General features: G+C 40.4%; 2 protein-coding genes across 2 annotated transcripts; both read right to left on the bottom strand.

Moving 5' to 3' along the window:
• Positions 1 to 469: 469 nt before the first annotated feature.
• Positions 470 to 4,592, bottom strand: LOC100535208 (uncharacterized). The gene is made up of 3 exons (XM_003198638.7): positions 4,384 to 4,592; positions 4,214 to 4,289; positions 470 to 2,241 (listed from the first exon to the last, which is right to left on the bottom strand). Exons 1-3 carry the CDS (start codon positions 4,561 to 4,563, stop codon positions 1,820 to 1,822), a joined length of 678 nt encoding a protein of 225 aa, XP_003198686.2. The 5' UTR covers positions 4,564 to 4,592; the 3' UTR covers positions 470 to 1,819.
• An 18,282-nt stretch (positions 4,593 to 22,874) lies between these two features.
• Positions 22,875 to 26,601, bottom strand: si:dkey-220k22.3. The gene is made up of 4 exons (NM_001326603.1): positions 26,397 to 26,601; positions 25,946 to 25,976; positions 25,118 to 25,177; positions 22,875 to 25,017 (listed from the first exon to the last, which is right to left on the bottom strand). Exons 1-4 carry the CDS (start codon positions 26,496 to 26,498, stop codon positions 24,593 to 24,595), a joined length of 618 nt encoding a protein of 205 aa, NP_001313532.1. The 5' UTR covers positions 26,499 to 26,601; the 3' UTR covers positions 22,875 to 24,592.
• Positions 26,602 to 27,494: the final 893 nt, after the last annotated feature.

The raw sequence follows: 27,494 nt of genomic DNA, 5'->3' as shown, positions 1-27,494 counted from the left end.
TGATAACATTCGAATGGGCTAATATCACTTTGTAACTCTTCAGCTCTTCTATCTGCCTGAATTGCTAGAATAATCTATTTCAAATGAAATTATATATTGAAATATTTAAAACTTGTACTTTAAAAAATAAAAATCATTAAATGGCTTAGCTCCAAATTAACTTTCTGCCCTTTTGACTGAGAATCATTCAACCAGATCACTTCGCTCATCAAATCAGAGATTTTCTGATTCCTGCGTCTAGGCTGAATTGTCGGGCGATCAAGCTTTCTCTGTAGCTGCTCCTAAAGGGGGAACGATTGACCCCTTTCCATTAGATTGGCATTTCTGTTTGTTTTTAAATCCAAGTTAAATCCAACTTTCCTGTTTGACAAAGCTTTTAACACATGAACTGGGATTTATCCCATATTTTACTGGCTTTCGAGCAGGTAAAAGTTAATATTTTTTCTTTTATACTTTGTATTTTGTCTATGACTTTTACTGTTTCAGGTTTTTAGTTTTTGTGAAACACATTGGTCAACTTGAGCTGTTTAATTGTGCTATAATTTTATATACATTTTATATAAACTGTCTTCGTCATTATGAGCGCTTTTTTTCTTCTTCTACACTGAAAAAAAGGTTTCTGCAAAACTGTTGCAAACTATTTATTTGTGTTGAATTCAAACAAATTAAATTTAGCAATGTTCAACTTAATTTGTTTGTTTAAATTCAGCCCAAATAAATTAATTTAAAAACGTTACATAAAAAATTTTAGTAAATCCAAGGAGTCATCTTTGAATCTTTATTTTCAGTGTATGCTAAGCTGTTTTGACACAATCTCCATTGTAAAATGCCTTCCAGAAATAAATATGAATTGAATGTAGGCTGCATTCTTAATGGTATTAGTACACTGTAAAACCTTATTGCTAACTAAAATGTTGGCCAAAGCTTGTGAGGACACCATTTTTTTATTCTTTTATTTACACTTTGCATTATGAGATTCATTCATTCATTAATTCATCGTTTTCTTTTTGGCTTAGTCCCTTTATTAACCTGGGGTCACCACAGCGGAATAAACCGCCAACTTATCCAGCAAATGTTTTACGCAGCTGATGCCCTTCCAGCTGCAACCCATCTCTGGGAAACATCCATACACAACGGACAATTTAGCCTACCCAATTCACCTTTACCGCATGTCTTTGGACTGTGGGGTAACCGGAGGACCCTGAGGAATCCCATGCGAACGCAGGGAGAACATGAGAAACACCAACTGACCCAGCCAAGGCTCAAACCAGCGACCTTCTTGCTGTGAGACCACAGCACTACCTACTGCGCCAGTCACTTTTAACAGTTTATTTATGTGAAAACCATTAAGGTACACCTACAATAAAAGAAGATAAAAAATAAAATATATTTGCAAAAATTTTTTTATTTGAATTTTAACCTGAAAGGACATTTGTGAGTTGATTAAAATGATGTTACATTCTGAAATACGGAAATACACAATTGTAAAGGTAAAATGAACAGATCTGATTTTTGAAATCAATTGACAATAAACATCTCTCAATGAAAAAGTACATAAATGCATATTCAAACAGTTTTAATGTAAAACATGCACATCGTTTCAACGGCAGTACCAACATTTTGGTCCAATTTGGCTAGCAGAGCAAAAAAGATAGTTTATATAAAAACAAAACAGATTATTATCATGTTATTTAATAACAATTTCAGAATTATGAATGAGAGTAAACCTCTCAATGAATTTGCTCATTTATTTAAGCATCTAAATAGTGGGTGATTAATATGCGATTTCTTAAAAATGTGCATCTTTATCATCTGGCAGTTAGAGGTAAGTGACATCTAAATACGTGGTTTCAGACCAGCTGACAAATTTGAAATTATCCTTTTTAATTCTCACCCTGAGACTGGAGTTGTCTTCTAGCATGATCGGTCGACTCAAAGTCATCGACTGCAGCCAATATTCGCTACAAAGCATCGACTCACTACCCTTTAAAATCACTCTCTCCCCTTCATAGTTGCTGTGCTCCTGTGTCACGTTGACCTCTAAAGTCATTATTTTGTCAGTATTATCTTGACACTGACCATAGGCTATACGATAAGACATCTTCAGATTGATCAAGTAGAGACCTTTTTTGGAAATGTGAAGCTCTGTAGCATTTTTCAGGTTGAAATTGTCCAAGTAAGGGCTCTCATTCCTCCAGTACCACTCCAGGAGCTGCTTTTCTGGACTAGACTTGCTTTTAGCTGATTTGAAAGAAAAAACAAAAACAACAAGTGAACGTAAGACTCACAAAACACAAATCTATACTGCTTATTTGCTAAAAAAAAATGCTTAGTTATTTACACATAACTTTAATGGCAGGTGTTCACCAGGGGTTGAATTGCACCAGGATGCATAATACACTGGAAATGATCTGACGTCAAACATATGCTGATATTCTTGTTCTTACTAATTAAAGCAATGATTTAAACATAGTCTTTGTAAAACATGTCTGAGCTTCAAGAAACCTTAAATAGTTTTAAAGAGCAGACTGGTTTGCACTAGTTACTATTGCGCCACTACATAGCTAGAAACGCGTAGGCTGCGTGTTTGTTGCCAGAGGTAAGATTTGAGAAGCAAACGGAATGTCTTCCAGTCGCACTACCATGATGGCCCCCCTAAATGGCTTATCTTAAATAGTAAAATAAAATTTATTGGTTTGTTTGTGTTTATTGATATTTGTCAAAGACACACCAAATTAAGGCCGCTAAAGATACAAACTAAACACACACGGATGTCCAGGTTTTACTCATTTACATGAGTGCTCTGGAAAAACTTTTTTTTTTTTAAACATTTAGAAAGATAATTTCCTTGAAAATAAATTTATCAAATAATGTTTAAGGTTTAACTTATTTTAGGGTAATTGGTAAAAATGTTAAATTTTTACAAAGAACTGAATTAGTTGTAACATGTTAAAATGAGCCTTTTCTTTATATTAATTTATTTAAAACCTTAGAGACAGAGCATTAGATATAAATTCACATGAAACATACAGTACTGCCAGCAGACATATTAAACATGTGGCCTAATAAACATATAATGCACACTTAGAGTGTTCACCAACCATTTGCTTTAATTTTAATAATGATTACTACATGACCATATATAGACTTAACTTAGTTACTTAACAATTAGCTCAAATAGATTTAACTGCATGGCTTCATATCTTCAATTACAAAAATAAAGCTGACACAAAAATGAAACATAATAACAGCTTATATTTCATACTGAAATATGATGTACATGTATTCGTTCATTTTCTTTTCAGCTTAGTCCCTTTATTAATCTGGGGTCGCCACAGCGGAATGAACCGCCAACTAATCCAGCATATGTTTTACACAGCGGATGCCCTTCAGCTGAAACCTATCTATGGGAAACAAATAGGATGTATGCTTAGCTTTGATTTAAGATTGCTAGAAACACATTGACTTTCTCTATATTTAGCTCTGCATAAATACTAACATTGCAGAACAATAATTAAGTTGTAACTACAAATAATGTACTTTAAACATTAAAGAAATATACATATACAATATTGCTAACATGCACATTATTCATATTCTTAAATACTATTTTAACTGTACAATCCTTTTCTGTCAATGAGCAATTAGGCTGACAAAACAAAACCATTCAAGTTTTTTGTGTCGATGTGCATCTCTGCCATTTTTCTGTGGATGTTTGAGCTTTCACCACTCACTGTTTTCCTGAAATCACAAATGAACCCACGCAGAATAGATCTTATTTCAAACCCTGCATGGATAGGCTATATTAAAATATTCATAATTTATCAGGAATAAAAAAGACGTGTGATAAAAGAAAATTACAAATCAGTTGATTTGTAGTCCAGTGTAGTAGGCTAACAGAATGCTATATCTTTTGCAAAATAAAAAAGTAACACGAATACAATTGTGTAAACAATATGATCATTGGTTATTCTATTTAGTTAGGCCAGGTTACTTTTTTATAGAACGAAACACTAAATAATTAGAAAACAGAAAAGGTGGTTAAAGGAGGTGGATTAGAAAGTGAAAGTGTTGGAATACAAGAGCATTTTTATAAATGGAGAACGTATAGTGTGAATGAATGTAATAAACGAGACACTACTCTTTTAAGATTATTTTACGGGGAATAGAACAAATGAAATCAGTTTAGTAGTTTAGCAGTAATGAAACTTACGTTCTAGATGAACGGACTGCCTCTTATGTGTTTTTTTAGCTTTCAAAGCCTCTGTATGGGCACCTGCAAATGAATCCTGGAGAAAAACAGAACAACGTCTAGATCATTTACCGATGCAGTTTATAGCTACGAAAAGCTTCAAATCGCTAGTAAAATGAAATGTACTTTACCGTAGAGGTGTTGGAGTGAAACTGCAGCCAGAGTGACGTCGCGAGGAATGCGGTGAGCAGCAGAGCAGTGGCCAGGCGCAGTCGAGTCTCCTGCCGCTTCATGGTTTGGCAGTGTCGCATCAGGACCTGTAGCATCTGCCCTTGCTCCACACCAAACTCGACCATCTCCATCTGAGCCATGTGCACGAAACCCTCAAGCACATTAGTCCGCTCGACTGTCAGTGAAGCTGGTGTATTTATAGTAGATTAAACGTTTGCTCCTCCCTTTTCCCCTTCCGTAGGGAGATGATTCCAGTTGTATAGACGTGCTGGACATCTGGATGCATCTTGCATGAGTCAACGCAAAAAGAGGTCTTTCCTCTCACACCGAAAGCAAAGTAGCCGGGGCAGTCATTCATTTTCAATAAGAGGCGGCGGCGATAAGCGGCGAGAAGCAGTGCGGCACGTCTTGGCCGGTGTGGACGTCGAGAAGACTTGACATCAAGTTAACTTTATGGTAATGACAGTATAAACTAATACATTTAATTTATCCAGTGAAAGAAGTTGCTATATATTTCTTAGAGACATGGAATCTACGTGCACTTTTTGTGAATTAATTAGAGGAGGAATTGATTAAACACCTGTTTTTTATATTTAAACTCACAAAATTACAAATTATTTTTTCTTGTAAAGACATTTTTTGATATACAATGATAATAACAAAACTTAGGAGCAAAAATTGTTTATTAGCCTAATATCATATGATAATATATGGGAAGTACCATACACAAACAAAACTGATCCAACGATGTGCCAAATTGATCTTAAGCATTATATCAAAACCCGAAAAGATACCAAAAAAAATTAAAAAGCAATAAGGATGTATGCAATTTTGGAATCCTTTTCTTTTCCGATTTTTTTTTTTTGTAATTTGTATCCCCTGTATTTTATTTATTTTTCCTGTTTTTTTTCTACTGATTTGTTGATTGGATGTGAAAAAGCAATGTATTACTCATTTTTGTATGCTGTTGTTCTTGTTATGCCATAAAAATTAAAATAAAATAAAAAGTCCACCGTTTGAGAAGAGTTCAGAGAACAGACCTGAGTGTGAACTTTAGTTTTGACCACAGTTGTTCCCAAGGGTTTGATTATTTCAGTCGCTGGATTTACAATTATTTGTATTTTGCAATGTTTTCTTGCAGGAACATACATTAAAAAGTTACTGAGTTACTGATGTGCATTAATGGCATATAGCCTAGCCTATTTTCCTCTTTAAAAAAGCGGGAATCTCATGCGACAGTACAAAGCAGAATTGCTGCTTCAGGTAATATCAGACATATGGACACATTGGACAAATAAATGGAGCAATGTCAGACCACATGCAACGTGATCTTTCACTGTTAAATGAATTTGATAAAAAGTGTATCATTTTCACACTAGAAAGCCTGTTTTATGCGGGAATGTAACTAATATGCTGCAACGGCCCCTTTAAATATCAGCATACATTTTGATTTTAATAGCATTGGGACATATTTCAATTAATTAAATGATTAATAAATGCTGTACAAGTATTTGTTCTTTGTTCATGTTAGTAAACATAAACTAACTTTATACTTTTAAGTGACCATTTAATTGTATGCCTTTTTCTGTATTTGAGCGCATGGTTTTAATGAACGATGTATGCTGTATGTTGCTGTATATTTATAATAAATGAAATAATTAGGTGTGTATTAAATAAATTGATACACAGGCTAAGTTGTGTATTTTTGTCGTGTATTTTATTAGTAAAAATTTGTTTGCTATATTTATTGACTTTGTGTTATATGTAGCCTAATTTCTATTTAACTTAGTTGAAATGTATGACGGTGAAACAACGTCACGGTATCAACGTTGATCCAATTTGCAAAACCGAAAGGTAAATTCAACCTTCATTCAGTGGCGTAGCGCAAAATGCGGAGGCCCCCCTGCAGGGATCACCGATGGGGCCCCCAGTTTTCAAGGGGGTGGGGGGGGGGGGGGGGGGGGGGTGACCGCACGGGCATTCCTGACAAAAAGCTTGTGTTTGTGTGTACAGAAATGTACTATCCACCTCCCTGTTAAATTTGATCTAATCATGTCCTGAAACACAGCTCCTCTCCTGCTTTCACTCCTCATACTGACGGAGTATTCACAAACAAATCTCCATTATGAACGACTCCTTCACTAGCCGACAATAATACAAGTTTCTGGCACCGCAGCATCTCGTTGTCATTTCTTTTTCATTGTTTGCTGATTTTATTCAACAAAGCTAGCATAAACCGAGTATTTAGTGCGAATTGGAGCTACTTTGACTTATTGAATGCAGTAAGTGGCTGTATCATTATCAATAACGCTACCTGTTTAGTACAAATTTTAGAACATACAAAAACGTAAAAAACTTAATCCTACCTATGGAATGTTCTGCCTTTGTGCTTTGTTTTCTTTGTTTGCTCGTTACTACACTCGTAGACAGCGCTACAGTCCCGCATCTTCACGTAATAACACTTGTCTAGTGCGACTGAATGACATTTGTCCTGGGAGCACTGTACCAATGTGGCGGCGCTATTGACGCATGCTCAGGGTCCCTATACAATATCTAGTGTATATATCTATGTCACAAATTGAGGTGCGGGGAAATGAGGCGGAGTGGAGCGACAACGCAGGGAATCCTTCACAAACTGAGGAGCGATCACAAACCGAAAGCGGCGAGAGCGTCAAAGTAGCCAGAAGTCATTCATTTTTTAACGAGAACCGGTGGCGAGAAACAGCGGCGCGTCTTCATTGGCTATGACGCGGTTCGGCGGCAAGCAATCAGAATGAAGTAGTCCACCGCTTGAGAGGTGTTCAGAGAACACAGACCTGTGAACTTTGGTTCCGTCCACAGTTGTTCCCAAGAGTTTGATTATTGCGGTTCCTGGATTTTAAATTTTTGAAAATCGCGACGACGTGGGGCCCCCTAATCACGCGGGGCCCCCCCGCGGTGCGTGCCCTGCGGGCCCGTCCGCTACGCCACTGCCTTCATTCAACGTCTACAAAACAACCACAATTCACCCATGAAGAAGGTAAGAGTGAAACAACGTTGTGAATTCAACGGTGAATCACCGGTGGTGGTCCGACGGTGAAACAACGTCACCATATAAACGTTGATCCAATTTGCAAAATCGAAAGGTAATTCAATGTTGATCCAACCATAGACCTGACGTTGATTCAACGTTGAATCACCGTTGAAATGCCGGCTGGGATGTAGCGAATTTTGAGAGACGTCACTGCTGCTGCAAAGCCAATTGAGCTCCAGCAAGGAGCTTGAGCTCCAACTCCTCCTCCTATAAGCTGTTTTAATGAGTACACCCACCCCACTCCTAACCCCAACCCAAGTGTGCCGCAACCCTGTGTTTGAGTGAAGGTCTCGGTCGTTAGATCGCCCTCTGGGGGCTGGCTGCAGTACAAGTCATAAAGCCCGCCTCCGTGTTAATGAAGGAGACTTGAGCCCAAATAAAAAAAAATATTACACTTGCAATAAAATGTCCCGAAAGATGGTTCAGGTCGATTAAGGCACTGGTTATTGTACTGAAATAGGTGCAGATCTTCATTTTTGTAAACAGTTTGTTTTTAGCAGTAATTTAATGCTGGGCGTTTCATTGTGATTGACAGTTTCTCAAAGCAGCGCGTCTGAGCTTCGGCAGAAGACTGAAGTGTTATTATTCGATTTCTGTGTTATTTTACCATGACAAAATGAGTTCAGCAGTAAACTACAGTTTCTGACATACATGATCCTGGTGGAACACTGTTTATTCGCTAAGGTCAGGGCTTTTTTCGGGCTTTATTAGTTTGCTAATACACGCCTAACCACCCAGATAGCAAAATACACTCGGGCCAGTTCCGGCTAGATTCTCGATTGCCGGAGACTTACCCCTCAGAGCTCAGACTGACTACCTCTGCTGGACCTTCTCCGGATGCCTGGACTCACTGCCCGATTCCAGCCCGAGCCGGCGCTGCCGCATGCGAGCCGGAATTAGCCCACGACGCCGCGAGTAGGTTATGCGCTGCGGCCCGGAGCTGGCACGATTGAATATATAAAACCCTCATATTTGTTAACGTTATTACAACCATTTGTGTTGATATGACAGCAAACGCATGCTGAGCAGTTCGGGGGGCGTGGTTGATTTTACATAAAGCGTTTGGTTGGAAGCTCGACTCCGCTCATTTTCACGGCTCCTCCTCTGGCTCCATCAGACAGTCCTTCTGCGCATGTCAAGGCTCCAATTTCAGCAGTCTTTTGCGACAGTTTGTGCCCGTCAAGCAGGCGTTTTTCCCTCAAGGTGTTCAATGGGAAAAGGGGCTGTCGCGTCGTCCATATTTTTTACAGTCATTGCCCCAACCCCAAGTGACATCACTTGTAGAAGAAGTGCAAGGAAGAAGGAGCTTGAGCTCAAGCTCCCTCTTGGTGGAGCTCAGCTGTCCAATTGGCTCTGCAGTGAGCACCACTTGCTCTCGCTACCGGATCTGAAGGCAGATAGCATTGTCACCAGGGCTGCCAGAGCGACCTTTGACGCTCTCGCCTCCGTTTACAACCGCAGTCAGAAATGACGTTGCCTATTGACAAGCGTCAAAAACAATTAAAAAAGCTGCAAGTCCCTTTAGAGAGATGAAAATGTGGTTTCAATCTGTGGTTTAACTTAACTGACCTTTGCAAATGTTCATACTTAAAGAAATAGTTCACGTAATACTCACAGTTCTGTCATCATTTACTCACCATTCACTTGTCACAAGCCAGTTGGAGATCCTTTCCTGTTAAACACAAAAGAAGACATTGAAAAATGCTGAAAACTTGTAACCATTGATCTCCACAGTATTAGTTTTTTTTCCTACTAAGGAAGTTAGTGGTTACAAGTTTGCAAGAAACAAAAGATTGTAAAGATTTGAAACCATGTGAGAGCTGCATAAATCCTAAGTGCTCATGTTGCTGGATTTGTCTGCTGCTTTTGACATGGTTAACCACCAAATTCTCTTGACAACCCTCAGGACAAGGGGCGTCTCGGGAACCAGGCCAAAAACCAAACTTGATTGAGGGTGGTGGGCCAAAGCTAAATATACCAAACTGAATTATAATGAAGTTGCAATGGTAACTTCTTATTTTAATTATATTTAGAAAATATATATATAAATATATATATTTAGAGTATATAGAGTTTCCTCCGGGTGCTTCGGTTTCCCTCACAGTCCAAAGACATGCGGTACAGGTGAATTGGGTAGGCTAAATTTTCCGTAGTGTATGAGTGTGTGTGTGTGTGTGTGTGTGGATGTTTCCCAGAGATGGGTTGCGGCTGGAAGGGCATAAGCTGCGTAAAAACGTGCTGGATAAGTTGGCGGTTCATTCCGCTGTGGTGACCCTGGATTAATAAAGGGACTAAGCAGACAAGAAAATGAATGAATATTAGTTTACATTTTGAGGGCCTCACAGTGGTGCAGTGGGTAGCACGATCACCTCACAGAAAGAAGGTCGCTGGTTCGAGCCTCGACTGATTCAGTTGGCATTGGCCTGCGGACCCTACTTTCTGCATCTCTGCTCTAGACGGACATCTTAGACTGGTCATCTTTAAGAAACATCTGAAGACACATACTTTCATCAACACTTACATGACTAACAATAGCACTTGCCAGCAATTCCTGTTTTTTTCTGTTTGTTAGATAAAAAAAAACGAAACCAACTTGGACTTTTCATTGCGTTTATATCGCTGCTCTCTGGTGAACTGAAGTGCTTCTATCATCCCAGTTTTTGCACATTGCTTTGGAATAAAGCATCTGTTAAATGACTAAATGTAAAATGTTCATTTTTGGGTAAACTATCCCTTTAGGCTGTACTCTTTTTGCAAAACTAAGCCATATAACTTAACACAATTATGTATTTTAGAGTTTGATTTAGTTGCTTACTATTTGCCAAATGCTGCTGTTGCAAAGGTAAATATATTCAACAGGTAAAAGCAAATGCCACAAGAGGAAAGGACGAAAAGATAAAATCACACAATGCTCTGCAACATGAGAATTCAATAAAATATGAACAGTGCAGATTTAATTTAATCATCATTGTGGAGAGGTAAGCATGATCAAACACCCAATGAGGGGGGAGAGCATGCTCAGAGCCCGGCGGCTAATCAGCAGGCCAATCAGAAATAATAAATAACACCTGTTTAATCTAGTGATTGAGCCGGAGAGACACCCTTCTTAAGGAGAAGAGAAGGAGCAGCCGGGGAGAGAGAGAGAACATACATACACACACACACACACACACACACACACACACAAACACACAAACACACACTGCTACATGTGTGGTGGCATTTAAAAATTAATAAAGCCATTTGCTTACTTGAATCGCCGACCCTGTCTTCTTCTTCCCTCAACAACAACGAACAATATTACAGTGGTGCCGAAACCCGGGAAGAAGAAGAAACTTCGCTGCCAGAATGGTTACTCCGTCTACCGATCCATGTGCTGAAGTCATCCAGGTGCTCAAGGTCCTCCACCAACAACAACATCATGCGCTGGTGGAGCTGAGGGAAAATCTGGAACGACGCTTCTAAGTCCTCATAGAGGCCCAGCGGGAGGACCGCAAGCTAATCCGGAGTCTGCTGAACCAGGAGATCCGGCACGCTCCGACACCTGCCGCCCACCCTCCCATCTCGCTACAGAAGAGGGCACCTAAGGACGATTCGGAATTGTTTTTTGACCTCTTCGAGAGGTTAGCGGAGGCGTGTGGCTGGCCGCGGGCCGAGTGGCCGGTACGAGTCATCCCGCTGCTCACGGGAGAAGCACAGATCGCCGCACAGCAGCTACCGGCTCAGAATCTCCTGGTGTACGCTCACCTAAAGCGAGCCATTATCCAGCGGGCCGGCCGCAACCCGGAAGAGCAACATCAGCGCTTTCGCTCCATGGAGCTGGAGGTCCTGTTCCCAGGCCCAGAGTGCGGAGACCGCCCACACCAGCACCCAGACAGCAGTGCACAAAGGTGGATCCGCAGCCGGTCTCGCTGAAGGGGTGCGCCTATCAGGACGGAGGGGTGGAGTTTCGACCCCTGGCTGCTTCTAAAACAGCGTCAGGTGTCTCTCCGATTCAATCGGTTGGTCCTGCTGGCCCCGGGGGTATAGTGGGAGAGTCTGGGCCGATGCATTGGCGCCGCGGGCGCGAGGATAGCGCACTAAAAAGCTGTTCCGCAAAGGAGGTGAGTGCGTTGATCCGCGTACCCGCCGCGCCAGTCATCGCCCCCGGTCGCGACGGGCTATACCGGACACCTGTGAGTATGAAAGGGGGTACATATCAAGCTTTGGTGGATTCGGGGTGTAACCAGACCTCCATCCACCAAAGCCTGCTTCAAGACCCGGCATTGGATACCACGTGCACGGTAAGGGTAAGGTGTGTGCTTGGGGATATAATTCACTACCCGCTAATGGCAATAGACATTCAATTCCGGGGGAAAAAGCATAGAGTAGAGGTAGCAGTTAACCCGCACCTCAAACACCCGCTAATTTTGGGAACTAATTGGCCTGGATTTAATAGATTATTGGGAGTTTTATGTGCGGATGCTTCTTGGAAGAAGAAATCGCTGGATAGGGGGCGTGTCGCTCAGCTGGTGGAATCCCAAGCAGTGACGTCACGCGCTGACTCAGGGGAAGGGCTGGGAATTTCCCGGTGTAAAGACTTTCCCCTGGAGCAGTCGCGTAATGAAACACTAAAACATGCACTCGAAAGAGTGCAGGTTATTGATGGGAAAATCCTCCAGCCTGATCGACCCCTCTCCTATCCGTATTTTGCGGTTATTAATGATAGGGTGTATCAAGTGACCCAAGACACTCAGACAAAAGAAAATACAACCCAGTTATTAGTACCAAAGAGCTGCCGGGAAATGCTTTTTTCAGGCGGCTCATTCTAATCGTATGGGCGGACATTTAGGTCAAGCGGCCACACTAAATCGCCTCATGACCCGATTCTTTTGGCCGGGCATTCACGGTGACGTCAGCAGATGGTGCACGGCGTGCAGTGAATGCCAGCTGGTAAATCCACCGGCCACCCCAAAAGCGCCGTTGCGCCCTTTACCAATTATGGAGATCCCCTTCGAGAGAATTGGTATGGATCTCATAGGGCCATTAGAGCGATCCGCACGCGGGCATCGGTTTGCATTAGTTCTGGTGGATTATGCAACCCGCTACCCGGAAGCAGTCGCGCTCCGTATCATCTCAGCAAAGAGCGTTGCGGAGGTGCTGTTTCGCATCATCTCCCGTGTGGGAATCCCCAAGGAGATTCTCACTGATCAAGGCACCGCGTTCATGTCACGCACGATGCGCAAGCTTTACGGATTATTGGGCATTAAATCTATTCGCACCAGCATCTATCACCCACAAACAGACGGGCTGGTGGAAAGATTTAATCGCACGCTTAAATCAATGATCCGTAAATTCGTTCACGAGGACGCGAAAAATTGGGATAAGTGGTTGGAGCCTTTATTATTTGCTGTGCGGGAGGTTCCCCAAGCCTCCACGGGGTTTTCCCCCCTCGAGCTTCTCTACGGCAGACAGCCCAGAGGGGTTTTGGATGTTGCTAGAGAGGCTTGGGAGGACGAGCCTTCTAATAGTAAAAATGAAATTCAATATATTCTGGACCTTAGAGCAAAACTCCACACACTGGGGCGGCTTTCTACAGAGAATTTGCTTAAGGCCCAAGATGACCAACGCCAGCGATATGATAAGGGCACTAAAATTTTCACAGGGAGATAAAGTACTTGTACTGCTACCCACTTCCAGCTCTAAATTACTCGCCAAGTGGCAAGGACCGTTTGTGGTCACACGACGAGTCAGCGATCTCGATTATGAGGAAGTTCGTTCGGATAGGGCTGGTTCACGTCAAATATATCATATTAATCTGCTAAAACAGTGGAGGGAGCCGGAGGAGGTGATGCTGGCTACGCTGGTTACAAATGAGGATGACCTGGGGCCAGAGAGCACCGGACGACAGCGACCGGGCGCTCTGGTCACCGGGGGCGATCATCTCTCGGCTGGCCAGCTCATCGATATCCGGCACCTTCAACGAGAGTGTTCTGACGTGTTCTCACCCCTACCTGGTCGAACTAATTTGATTCAGCACCACATCGAGACTGAACCGGGCGTGGTCGTTAGGACCCGGCCGTATCGCCTGCCTGAACACAAGAAAAAAGTGATTCAGGAAGAATTAAGTAATATGTTGAAAATGGGAGTAGTAGAAGAATCCCACAGCGACTGGGCCAGCCCGATTGTCTTGGTACCTAACACGGACGGCTCGGTCCGGTTCTGTGTGGATTATAGAAAAGTCAATGCTGTGTCGAAATTCGACGCCTATCCAATGCCGCGTATTGACGAGTTGCTCGACCGGTTAGGTGTTGCTCGGTATTACTCGACATTGGATTTAACGAAGGGATTTTGGCAGATCCCCTTATCTCCAATATCCTGCGAAAAGACAGCCTTTACTATGCCGTTTGGATTACACCAATTTGTGACGCTTCCGTTCGGGCTGTTCGGGCACCGGCGACGTTTCAGCGCCTGATGGATAAAATACTCGGCCCTCACGCAGCATATGCCGCTGCTTATTTAGATGACATCATCATTTACAGTAATGACTGGCAGCGGCATATGCAACTGAGACGGGCCAGGCTTACGGCCAACCCACGGAAGTGCGCAATTGGGCGAGTGGAGGTAAGGTATCTGGGCTTCCACTTAGGTCACGGGCAGGTGCAGCCCCAAATTGATAAGACTGCAGCTATTGCAAACTGTCCGAGACCTAAGACCAAAAAGTAGGTGAGACAGTTTTTGGGGCTGGCAGGATATTATAGGCGTTTTGTCCCTAATTATTCGGCCCTTGTCAGCTCATTGACTGATCTCACTAAAAAGGAGGGACCGGATACTGTCCAATGGTCGGAGCAGTGCCAACAGGTCTTCTCAAAGGTAAAATCTATACTTTGCGGGGGGCCGCTATTGCACGCTCCTGATTTTGCTCTCCCCTTTATTTTAAAGACGGACGCATCCGATCGGGGTCGGGGGGCGGTTCTCTCCCAGGAGGTGGCAGGAGCGGAACGGCCGGTGCTGTACATTAGCCGCAAACTCAGCAAGAGTGAGGTTAAGTACAGCACCATAGAGAAGGAGTGTTTGGGAGGGCTGCAGGCCGGACGGCTCCCAGGCCTGAGGCGGGCGGTGGGGTTATGTGGAGAGGTAAGCATGATCAAACACCCAATGAGGGGGGAGAGCATGCTCAGAGCCCGGCGGCTAATCAGCAGGCCAATCAGAAATAATAAACAACACCTGTTTATTCTAGTGATTGAGCCGGAGAGACACCCTTCTTAAGGAGAAGAGAAGGAGCAGCCGGGGGGAGAGAGAGAACATACATATACACACACACACACACACTGCTAAATGTGTGGGGGCATTTAAAAATTAATAAAGCCATTTGCTTACCTGAATCGCCGACCCTGTCTTCTTCTTCCCTCAACAACAATGAACAATATTACAATCATGACTTTACACTTTGAAGAACTTTCTGTTTCTCTTCATTTACATCTTATGATCAATCTTTAAAAAAAAAATCCATATTTTATTCAAATTATGATACATACATACATATAAAACTATATACAAGCAGATGCCACGAAACTGTCCACTTGTACAAAAAATACAAATTATATATAAAATAAGTACAAATTAGGTATACTGTATATTACAGGTATATGTCAGCTTTTAAACTTGTCCAGCAACATCGCAGCAATGTTAGTCTAGCTTTGATTGTTTTTTGTGCTGTTAAGCCTGGCAGTTGTACCTTCCAGCAAGGCAATCTCTCTAAAATACGATAACCAGGTAATTGTTTGCAGAGTGGATGGATCAATCCATCATTTTAAATCAGTCTTTAGGTGTTCAGTTGTAAAATGAGTCATCCACTAAAAGAAAAGTAGAGGGATCCCAAGCTATGTCTATGTCAAATCTAAAACAGTAGAGCATACACATTTCCAAAAATAGAACCACCACTGGGGATTTCCAAAACATCTGTAAGCAGAAACCAACTGAACTTGTGTTACAAAGGTGACAGTAAGTCAAATTAAATTATCTCATCTTACTGGGAGTAAAATATGAATGCATTTATAATGAATCATCGGATGTGCAAGATTAGAGTTGGTGAAGCATCTGGTTGAGCAAGACCTTCCATTTTCCAGAATTGAATAGCTGGAATGTAGGTATATTGCAGTAAAATAAATAAATTATAAAGCTTAGAACACCAGCATCAGACCAGGTTATTAAAACAAAGGGTTTGTTATGCATAACTGATTATTATGCCATTATAGGGTTACCTTAATATATAAAAAAGGGCCACCTGCAATTTTCTAAACCTTTTTCCATACATTAAGTGAATCTTCAGTAATTGGTCCATATAATTTTTTAAAGAATTTTAAAGTACCTGTAAAGGGGAGGTCTTGTAGGCGAATAGGATTAATTATATTTGTCCCCAGGACTCTGTTGGACCAGACAGATTAGTCTAATCAGAACTAATCCAGGTTTTGATTTCTCTTATTTGGAAGGCTAAGTTATAAAATTCAAGTTTAGGAAAATTTTAGATCTCTATCTAATTTCTTATGTTGCATGGTCTTGAGTGTGATTCAGGTTATTTTATTCACCAAATAAATTTAAAAATGGCTGTATTAAGTTCCTTGTAAAATGTAAAGGTGGCTGAAAAAGCAGCATGGAGAAGCATGGAGTAACCCACGTTCACTAAAGAGGGTACTGGATGTTTGTCTTCACATGGGAGATTGCAGAACAATCACTCTGAACAGTAAGAAAATGGGCCAATGAATGCCTATGAGTTGGCAGAGCTCATCCTCATGTGCTGGTGAATAAACATTAGTAAAGTATATAACCAGTGCATGCAGAGCAAGCTATTAAACTTTTGCAGCCAACCCTCAGCTATCAGCTGGAGACCCAGCTGCTGTGGCCACAGAGACCCATGCCTCTGTTCCGTCTTAGGTAAACGCGGGTTACATTTGTAATCGTGACATTTCCCTTCAGTAGGAACTTCAACGTGTGTCGCCGAAGTGTTTACGCAGATGATAGGTTGTATAGTTTCCCATACCGCTTGTTTCAAAAGTTCTAATAGTAAGTAAGTAATGTGTATTCATGTAGGGCATTTATTGTGAATGATGATTGGGAGGCCATGATAGGTACAGGCCAATCGAGGGAATTTTGGACAGGATGACCAATGGTGAAGTAAAAAAGCAGAGGCAACAAGGACACTCTTGCCGACTAAGAGCAAATGAAGATGATGTTATAGTGCTTAGTAGAACCTGTGCCGAACTGCAGTTACAAAGAGTTTTGACCATTTTGATAAATCCCTGCCTAAACGCACTCTCTGCGTCCAGTGAGATGACCGCTGAGGAAGCCAGATATAACTGGACTTATTTAATTTATTTATTGAATTATTATAACATAGAAGTCTCCTAATGTTATCAGAAGCAAATTGATCTTTGAGAACACAGGACTTAAATTTATCCATGCATTATCTATATAAGCTAGCATTTTAGCAAATAGTTTAGCATCTGTAATTTATAAAACTAACAGACCAATTGGCCCATTCTAAGGGATATTTGAGCTTGTTAAAAGGGTTATTTGAGTTGTGTTTTGATCTCTGAGGAAAGGCCCATTCTCAATTGCGTAATTAAAAGAGTTTAGGATAAGTGATCATATTATATCCCAATATGGCGGAAGTTAATTCAGGGGGAATTCCATCATTCCCCAGGGCTTTGTTCTTTGGAATGGAGTCTAGAACCTGTTTCAGTTTATCTAGTGACAGTGAAGGGGGAACTGGTGAAAGAAAGTTACATTTTGTTGATCACTAGATGATGAATAAGAAGTGCGTGGTTTCAAAATTAAATTTATATCATTGGTTTGTGTATATAAAAATGCCATGCTTTTTTTTTTTATTTATAATTATGTTTAGGAGGTTTTCAACCTTAATTGAGATAGGGCAGTGGAGATTACAGACAGGAAAGTATTGGGAGCAGAGAGAGGGGAAGAGTTGGCAAAGGACCTCGAGCTGGGAATCGAACTCCGGTCGCCTTGAGAGAAGTGGTGCTATATGTCAGCGCATTTAACCACTAAGCCATTGCCGCTGACAACGCCAATCTTCTTTTTAACATATTCAATTCAGCTTTATTTGTATAGCGCTTTTACAATGTAGATTGTGTCAAAGCCGCTTCACATAAACGGTCATAGTAACTGGAACAGTGTAGTTCAGATTGTAGTGTTTAAGTTCAGTTCAGTTCAGTTTAGCTCAGTTCAGTGTGATTTATTTATTACTGAGAGTTCAAACACTGAAGAGCATCGATGCGTAGCTCTACCAATCCTGAACCATGCGAGCCAGTGGCGACAGCGGAGAGGGAAAAAAAAACTTCACCTGATGGGAGTGAAGAAAAAAAAAAAACCTTGAGAGAACCAGACTCAGTTGGGCACGACCATTTTAATTTCTCCGCTGGCCAAAAGTCTTGTGCAGAGCTTCAGTCACCGCGGTGGAGGCTGGAAGAGGGCCTCAGTGAAGACTCGTCTGTCCCTGGAGCATCGCTGGAATCAGACACATGTTCTCCACTCCCCACGACCATCAGCGCAGCAGCAGCTCAGGATATGGCCTGGTCCAGGAAACCTTGGGATCATCTCATCGCTGGTCTTGGATCCAATCAGTGACTCCGCATAATCTGAGGACCTCGGGATGAGTATCCCCAGGAGAAAATCGCGTAGCTGCTGTTCATAGTGTATATAAGCAAGATGCAGAAGCCTGTGTGGAACCCGCTAGGTGATGAACATATATACTGTAACAGCTCTAGATACTGTACCATCTATTTAATCTGTAATGCTAGTAATTTACCTGGCCTCACATGTGTTTTGTGGACTTGAAAAAGGCATTCAACCATGTTCCTTGTGGCATTCTGTGGGGTGCTCTGGAAGTATGGGCTTGGAGGTTCCTTGATAAGGGCTGTCCTCTCTCTCTCTCTATATATATATGAACAGAGCAGGAGTTTGGTTCACATTGCTGGCAATGAGTCAGACTTGTTTTTGGTGCATGTTGGAGGGCTGAGTGTGATGTGGTAGGGATGGGAATCAGCACCTTACCTCCAAGTCCAAGGCCATAGAGCTCAACTGGAAAATGGTGCCTATTTATAATATAATCTATTTCCGAGAATAAGTGCATCAAAGTTGTATAGTCATACAAATGACAATTATGCAACTTCTGAAAATGCAAAAACGGGATGCAGGAAAAATAAAAGCACACTCTGCAACATGAGACATCAGTAAACCATGATCACTGCACATTTACTTTCATCATGACATTAATCATCATGATATTACATTTTGAAGTACATACTTTCTGTTCCTCTTTATTTCGGTCCTCTGATCAATTTTGATACAGTACACACTTTATTCTAAGCTATATTTATTTATTGATTGAAGGCATGTTTAAATAATTTTTGTATCCAGAAAAGAACACAACAAACAAAATTTAGCCCAACTGTGTATTCACTGTGCTCTGTCTTTGTATGGCAGCACTATAGAGTATCCTATAATATATGATTAATTATCAGAGAGTTGTAAATACTGAAATATACACAATACAATACACATTACTGGCTCAAAAACACTATTGTATTAACTAGAAACACTGAGACTGCTGCCCCCGTTATCTGGCCATAGACAAGTGGAATAAAATGACAACAGTATTTGCAAAATAAGACATACAAAATATGCAGGGCGGGGAATTGAGAACCAAACACAACATAACTTTTTACAATTCGCTCACACTTACGTGGTTTGATTTTTAACAGATCTCTACAAAATAATGCATGGTCTGTTCTAGAATTCACAATTTTTATCACAAGAACAGAATAAGTTACAATGTGCTTTTTCTTCTTTGTTTTTAGTTTCCTTTTTTAATAAATTTGCAAAAAACAACTCTGTTTTCCGTCAATATGGGGTGCTGCTGTGTGTACATTAATAAAATGAACGTAAATTCATTCATTTTCTTGTCGGCTTAGTCCCTTTATTAGTCCGGGGTCGCCACAGCGGAATGAACCGCCAACTTATCCAGCACGTTTTTACACAGCGGATGCCCTTTCAGCCGCAATCCATCTCTGGGAAACATCCACACACACACACTCATTCACACACCTACACTACAGACAATTTAGCCTACCCAATTCACCTGTACTGCATGTCTTTGGACTGTGGGTAAAACCAGAGCACTCAGAGGAAACCCACACGAATGCAGGGAGAACATGCAAACTCCACCCAGAAACTCAAACGCCAACCAGTGATCTTCTTGCTGTAAGGCAACAGCACTACCTACTGCACCACTGTGTCGCCATCAATGTAAATGATTTTAGCAAATGGTTGTAATATATAAAAAGAGTAAAACATCTAAGGGGGTTTGAATACTTTATAACTCAGTGCACAAAAAGGGGAATATTTTCACTATTCCACTGTCTTTTCTCCATTAGGCTAGCCTGTGCGCCCATGTCATATTGCCTTGTCTAAGCTTTAGCTAACTTATTACATCATGTCAACATGAATGTTAGTGAGACTAATTGACAGTAACATTACTTGCTTTTGGATAATTCGATAATTGTACATTTAAGCCACATTTTGTTCTTTGTTAATCATTACTCACCTCCATGCTTTAAAGACGATTGACAGGCTAATTTACCTCAGCTGCTCTGTATGGCACATACCACAGTAGGTCAGCCAGAAGTGCTAAGAACATACACTCACCGGCCACTTTATTAGGTACACATTACTAGTACCGAGTTGGACACCCTTTTTCCTTCAGAACTGCCTTAATCCTTCATGGTCTATGGTTGGATATGTTGTGTGTTCAGAGATGCTCTTCTGCATAGCTCGATTGTAATAAGTGGTCATTTGATTTACTGTTGCCTTTCTATCAGCTGGAACGGGTGTGGCCATTCTCCTCTGACATCAACAAGGCATTTGTGCCCACAAAACTGCAGTATGCCACTCACTGGATATTTTTTCTTTTTCTGTTTGTTCTCTGTAAAGCCTAGAGATTGTGCGTGAAAATCCCAGTAGATCAGCTGTTTCTGAAATACTCAGACCAGCCCGTCTGGCACCAACAACCATGCCATGTTCAAAGTCACTTAAATCACCTTTCTTCACTATTCTGATGCTTGGACAAACTGCAGCAGATCGTCTACATGCCTTAATGCATTGAGTTGCTGCCATGTGATTGGCTGATTAGAAAATTGTGTTATTAAGCAGTTGGACAGGTGTACCTAATAAAGTGGCCGACGAGTGTATATGTGCCTATACTGTATGTAAACTACATGCAGCACACTAGTGAGTACAGGAATTAAAGTGATTCGTTCTGTCAAGAAATTTAAAAGCCTTGTACATCACTAAAGCTGAAAGCCTCCAGCAAGTAGCCTGATTAAAGCTGCAAGGTTTGTTTGATTAATTAAGGGCATTATACGTGTGTTTGCTTTGGATCTCAGTAATTTGGGCTAGAAACTAATATAAAGACTTAATCTGTTTACTTAAAAAAAACTGGGATTTATTCATTCACAATTTCTTCATAAGCAACATCATGAAGCTTAAATTCACAACTTGACTCAACTGAAACCATGTATAACTTCAGACTTGACTCAACTCTTCCGTCAGTTTTAAGGTCAGCCACAAGGAGGCAGTTTTTACCACTACATCTTAATCGATCATTCTCAGCCTGTTATACGCGTTCCTGTTCAACACCCACCAAGAAAAATAAACTTTTTTTAACGTGTCATATTTTGACTACATATTGATATGGTCCATGAGGTTAGACTACCACAAATACGTGAAAAACATTTTATGTTGCTGCAGAGCTTGTTTATAATGGCAGAATTCTGGCATTTAGTCATTAAGCATTTAGTGAGCAGCTCTAAATGCGCTTTATGTATTTATAATCTTAAATTTGTGCAGCATTCTTGTTCATTCAGGTAGCATTGATTTATTTCTTCATTTTCTTTTTTCTGTCCAGGCCCGGGTCATGGGGCAGCACCAGTCTCAGGAGAGAACCCCAGGCTTCTATCTCTCCAGACACTTCCTCTTGCTCCTCCAGGGGTGATCCCAAGGCGTTCCTAGGCAAGCCGAGAGACATAGTCCCTCCAGCCTGTCTTGGGTGCTCTCCAGGGAATCCTCCCCGTGGGACAAGCCTGCAACACCTCCCTAGGTAGGCGTCCAGGAGGCATTCCAATCAGATGCCTGAGCCACCTCAACTGCTTTCTCTCTATGTTAGGGAGCAGTGGCTCGAGTTCCTCCCGTGTGACAGCTCATCACCTACACTCTCAGAAATCAGTCAAAATGTACACTTTTATACCCTAAGTGTGCCCATTGGTACCCTAAAAGTACTACTTTGTATCTTTAAGGTACTATAAGGTAGACATTTGTACTTTTTGGGTATAAATGTGTACTTTTAAGGCACATATGTTGTCTTATAAGGTACAAAACTACCTTTTGAAAAGGTACCACCCGAGTGACAGGTTCTGAAAGTGTATCTGTAAAGGCCTGCCACCCTGGAAGAACACTCATTTCTGCCACTTGTATTCAAGATCTTGTCCTTTGGATCATGACCATAGGTATGGTGCAGCTGCATCTCTTCCCTTTAGCCAGGCCAGGGGGGGGGGGGTTTTATGCAAGTGCCTGCTGGCTGGGTTTTTATTCCACGGAAACCGGCCAGACTCTGCCCAAAGGAGTGGCATGCAACCAGGTGGTGGGCCTGCAGGAGAAGCCATAAGGAGTCTGTTCATTGGGGAAAGGGCAATGGTTGAAGCTCAGGACCACGGTGACCCAATCGTCAGGCACAGAAACTGGCTCTTAGGATATGGAATGCCATTTTGGTAGCATTTTTGCCTCAAATCCTGCTTGAGGATAGTTCACCCAAAAATGACAAATCTGCCATCATTTACTCACACAATTTTTGTTCAGAACCTATTTTAATTGATTTCTTCTGTTGAACACAAAAAGAAAAATGTTATTAGTATTTTAAGCAAAAAGCCTAATATTTTCCTGCACTCTCAGAAATACACGAGCTGTACACGAGAGGTACACGAGCTGTCACTGGGGTGGGACCTTTTCAAAAGGTACAAATTTGTACCTAAAAGGTCCATATTAATACTTCAAGGGCACACATTAGTAGCTAAAAAGTAAAAAAGTGTTAATCTTAAAATTTGTAGGTACTAATATATAGTTTTGATGTACCAATATGGACCCTTCAAGTACACGTGTACCTTTTGAAAAGGTACCACCCCAGTGACAGCTCTGGTACCTTTATTTCTGAGAGTGTGCCATGGAAGTTGATGGGTATACCAGCAACCAACATTCTTCAAAATATCATCCTTTGTATAAAAGTTTAAAAACACACGAGAGAGGGAGAGAGAATAAATAATCAGGTAACAATTTTTTTGGGTTAACAATTGCTTTAATATACCTGGTTGACACTTTATTTATTTTTACTTGATCAGAGTAATATCTTGTTCTTCTGAAAAATTTAGCAACATCGATTTATCAGAGTATCTAATCACAAAAATCTCTCTGCATCATTCTTGTAATGGTAATTTTTGGTTATTATAACACATTCATTTTCAGTTGGGCAACTAGTACCAAAAGATGTCCTAAAATTAACTTTTAGATTTATTTAACATTTTTAAATTTCCTTTTTTTCTAAAATCATATTACTGTTCTTATTTTGCAGAACAGGCTGGAAATCTTAAAGCTGAGATGACAGCAGCAATGTTTTGTGTTATTTCATACTGTGATATTGTCATCAACCCTAATGCAATCATTTAGTCCAACCCGAACTCATTTTTTGGAGCATATTTATGTGTGATGATGTAGCTAATGTGCTGTGAATGACTTGCATAAAATATCAATAGGTGTACAGAAAGTTACAACACATTGCTTTATTTATAATAAGTAGCTTAAATAGAAATATTACAAATTACATATAAATATAAGGTATTTGTATATCTGAGAACAGTGAAATAAACGTAGTCAACTGAAATCCTTTCGCATCAAAAATGACATTGTTAGTATAAACACAAGCATAAGGGCCTACAGTATCAGGGAAAGAACACAGGACTCAAGAATGAACAGAAAACCTGAAGAAGTAAGGTTAAGTAAGGCTTAAACAAAAGTTGCCAGCTGGATTGAGTTATTGATGTCCAAAACTATGATCACAAATGACGAATTCCTGAAGTAAAAACTGTTTGATACTATTGCAACTAGTGATTATATTTTGTGGAAAAAAAACCCCACCACCACTCCTAGACATTCACCGCCCCCATTAGAAAACATTTCCATTACATTCATGAGCAAGCAAACACTTTTGTGGCTTGACAAATCTGCTTACGGCTCCAAACATTAAAACAAGAACTCTGGTTCACGATTATTACATCTTTCTTTAAATTAAAACAATGATTTCATGTCTTAAAAAGCTTATATTTACACTTGAAAGTGTTGTTCCACAGTCCTAGCTTTCGTATGACATGCTGAGCTTTGAAATGAAACACTAAAATGGTCTCGAACAAAGACAGGGTGTTACATGGTTTTTCAAGTACATTCAGCTGTCGATGATTAAAACACTATGATTTTATAAACACGAAAAATCAGGTCACTGACAAACGTGTTCAGAATTAGCTTACTACTTCTGTTTTGCAGAACAGCATTTGTTTACAGGCAGCTGACATCCTTTATGTGTGTAATACACGAGGATCTTCAAAGTCAGTGCTCATAAACAGTATATGATGCCCTTTTTTCATACTGAGTCATAAAAAAAAACTGAAACAAAACAAACCTAACTCATTTGTCTGTTGAGAGGAAAATGTGTCATGCTTCTGAGAAGATCAAGAGATGTGATCTTCATATTTCGAAAGGAAGAAGAAAAACACCAAGAAAGTATCACAACCCCCACGCAATCCTTGTTAATGTCAGCGAGCGTTTCCTAGTACAATAGCTGGAAAATCTCAGGTGTTCTAGCAGCTGATTCTGAGAGCACGTCCTATCCAAATGCCACACTTAAAGTGAACGGTAATACAAGAACAGCTGCCATTGCATAACGTGGGCATGTGTACAGACAATCATTTATGCAATATTTGTCGCCCACGATCCACACTCTACTAGTTGTCTGCCCACTTAATGATAGTGATGTAGGTGGAGAAGGGTCGTGGCTGGTAGTTCAGCTGATCGCTTGGAAATGCTCTCACAGATAACCGGTTGGACGCTTTGTTCATGTGCATCAGAAGAAAAGTGTTGAGCATTGCATCTTGGAAGTTTTCATTCACCACCCGAGTGTCGTGTGCGGCTGAAAATATTTCTTCACGATCACCATCATCAAAATCCACTTGAAATTTGACTTCAACCTTAGAGGTACTATTTTTTTGTGGCTGGAGATTGAAATTTACTTGTACGTAGACTAGGTAAACACCTTCCTTTGGTAGGATTATCCAAGTTTTGTTGTGGTCCAGAATACTCTCATCGTCCTTCCTCTTCTCCTCCCACTCATCTTCCCATATCAGGCGACTATCACTTGTATGATTGCAAGCTTAAAACAGAGACAGAGAGAAAGAGAATAAAAAATTAGGACAAACATGGAATGCTTAGGCTTATGTAGACTTCAGTCATGTCAAAAGCTAGTTAGTTACCTGTAAGAAGCAATTGTTCTTGGGAGAGTTGATGTCTGAATATGCTTGCTATCGCGCTTGCTGTCAGATCAAAAAGAGGTATAAGAAAATAATGCTGAATTAAGCAACACGAATGACTAAAAGTGCAACTGCCAGCTGTACAGGAACGTGCCCTAAAGCACCCACAAAATGCATTTACACAAACACACACAGACTCCCGCAAACACTTGCGCACCACAGGAAAAACGAGAGCACAGCTGGCTGATTTACAGACAACAGGTTTGGTCAAAACTCTACGGTCGATAGGATAATGGTGAACTACAGCAAATGGAGATTCAAACAAGTAAGTGCTTTCAGAACTGTTCTGTCGTATCTGTTTTTTATTTTAAAGTTAGCGCGGCGCATTCGGAAGCCAGTTTTGGGTTACACTTTTCACTGATTTGTGAAACAACTCTCAAACAAAATAATAAATGATTTCTCAGATTTAATCTAAACAAATAGTTCAAGATCTTCGTGCGAGATTACTGATGTCAAATAATAACCTGTGGGAGTTTGTCGGTTTACTAATTAATATCATGTGTCCGCTAAAACACTAGTCGCATTCGCCTGAGAAGGATACAAAACTTGTAGGATATCTGTATTACAGATGTAAATATTACAAATGACTACAAAACCTTTAAGTCTTATTGATGAACTTGAACATTTTGTAATTTCGTAAAAAATACACAATTTCATTAGTAGCTACCTTGTGGAAATAAAATAAATACAATTCAAGAACAAGGATACATTACACTAATATAAGTAGACTAAATATGAGTTAATAAGGAGTTAATAATAATATAAACTTACCATTTATGGCGCATATCTTGCAACCAGGCACCTGTTAAAATCACGGTAAGAAATGTCATGTATATTTTAACAGTAGAATGAACAGAAACAGAGAAACTATGTGAACATGCTTAGCATGATTGTTTCCATTCGTCATTTTAGACAAACGCGCCCTCTGCAACTCAATCCATGAATTAACTAAGTTAGCTACCATCCGCATTAAATGCTGGACAAACAACTTTAGCTGGAAAACTATAAGCAAGTTTATCAGCACATGAAACAGATGAGATGACACGTTTTTCCCCTTTTTCATTAAAAAAACAGACCGCAAACTTACTTGAATGGTAAACTATCAAACGTTATTCATACTCAGTCATTCTTTAAACTCTCCCACTGAACCACGAACACAAGATAATTCTATGCTCCAAAATAGCTGTAGAAACTTAAGTGTAATAGATCCCATTATATTTACCTTCGGTAAGAAGATGTAGGTCAAACACGATGCGATTAAAACAAGGAGCAGAGCTATCGATGTGCAGAGAATGTGCGCTCTTGCTGCGCGCGTTGTATCCATGCCTGCTACTCCAGATGCTCAAATAGCTCCAGTCTTACACTAAAAAAGCCTCTTGTACCGGATGAAGTTGACGAGTGTAATGAGACACGACTCTCCCACGCATTGAACGGTGAGCTATTAACTCCACATCACCTGTGGGTGACACGAGGGTGGAGGATGTGTTCATGGTGACGGCAAACATTTTACACGAACAAATTTAATGTAGTTTCGTTGACTGAGACATTGAGACGATGCTATGAAAGTAAATTGACATGTTGAAACTTTCACTCATGTTAGTTCGGAAATTAAACAACCATTAAGAGACACAAGAACTGTTCTGGTATGTCTTAAAGGCAAAGTTCAACCTGAAAAATTGAATCCATTATTTATTCCAAACCTCTAAAGAACTCTAAAGGAGATTCACTCTAATCGAGATGTCAAGGCTGAGTAATCACCATTAACGTAGTTTACTCATGAAACATAGTATTGTGTGAGACCCAAAGTCATTGGTATCTTCTCACAATCATCTAGCAATTTCAATCTATCAATGTCTAGTTTGTGAATGAATATTTAGTTTCATTCAAATCTTTTAGTGATTTTCTCTCATTTAGTTTTATAGGTGGAAAGAGAACTGAGAGAAGTTACTTAAAGAAATAGTAATAGTGCAAGAAACTGAATATTATTTAAATCATTGACTGGAAAACCTAACACATGTCCACTTTTTAGTTGACAGCATACAACAATTTAGATTTTAAGTGATTTAAAAAAATGCTTTTTTTGAACAGTCCACAATTAAGACCACAGTTCAAATAAATACTGAGAGTACCATTTTGATGTAACTCTAAATCATTTGTATGTATTTTGCATAATATTAATATAGGAGATGTTTGAGTGCCTTATGTTTACGTGTTTTTTACATTATTATTATCATTATTGTGCTATTACTATTAATTCAGAGCCTTTGAATTAAACATTACCAACTAGTTCACAAGTGAATTGAAGCTTTATTTTTACAAC

Source organism: Danio rerio, chromosome 5, assembly GCF_049306965.1.
Source record: "Danio rerio strain Tuebingen ecotype United States chromosome 5, GRCz12tu, whole genome shotgun sequence".
Taxonomy (NCBI): Eukaryota; Metazoa; Chordata; class Actinopteri; order Cypriniformes; family Danionidae; genus Danio; species Danio rerio.
The sequence above is the reverse complement of the archived record's forward strand: the minus strand, read 5'-3'. Positions and strand labels throughout refer to the sequence as shown.

Coding starts and splice junctions, on each gene's coding strand:
- LOC100535208 (XM_003198638.7), bottom strand. CDS start 4,563: ATGGCTCAGATGGAGATGGTCGAGTTTGGTGTGGAGCAAGGGCAGATG. Junction 4,290..4,383: donor TTCACTCCAACACCTCTACG/GTAAAGTACATT, acceptor GTTTTTCTCCAG/GATTCATTTGCAGGTGCCCA. Junction 2,242..4,213: donor GCAGTCCGTTCATCTAGAAC/GTAAGTTTCATT, acceptor CTTTCAAATCAG/CTAAAAGCAAGTCTAGTCCA.
- si:dkey-220k22.3 (NM_001326603.1), bottom strand. CDS start 26,498: ATGGATACAACGCGCGCAGCAAGAGCGCACATTCTCTGCACATCGATA. Junction 25,977..26,396: donor CCTACATCTTCTTACCGAAG/GTAAATATAATG, acceptor TGATTTTAACAG/GTGCCTGGTTGCAAGATATG. Junction 25,018..25,117: donor AGAACAATTGCTTCTTACAG/GTAACTAACTAG, acceptor CTCTGTTTTAAG/CTTGCAATCATACAAGTGAT.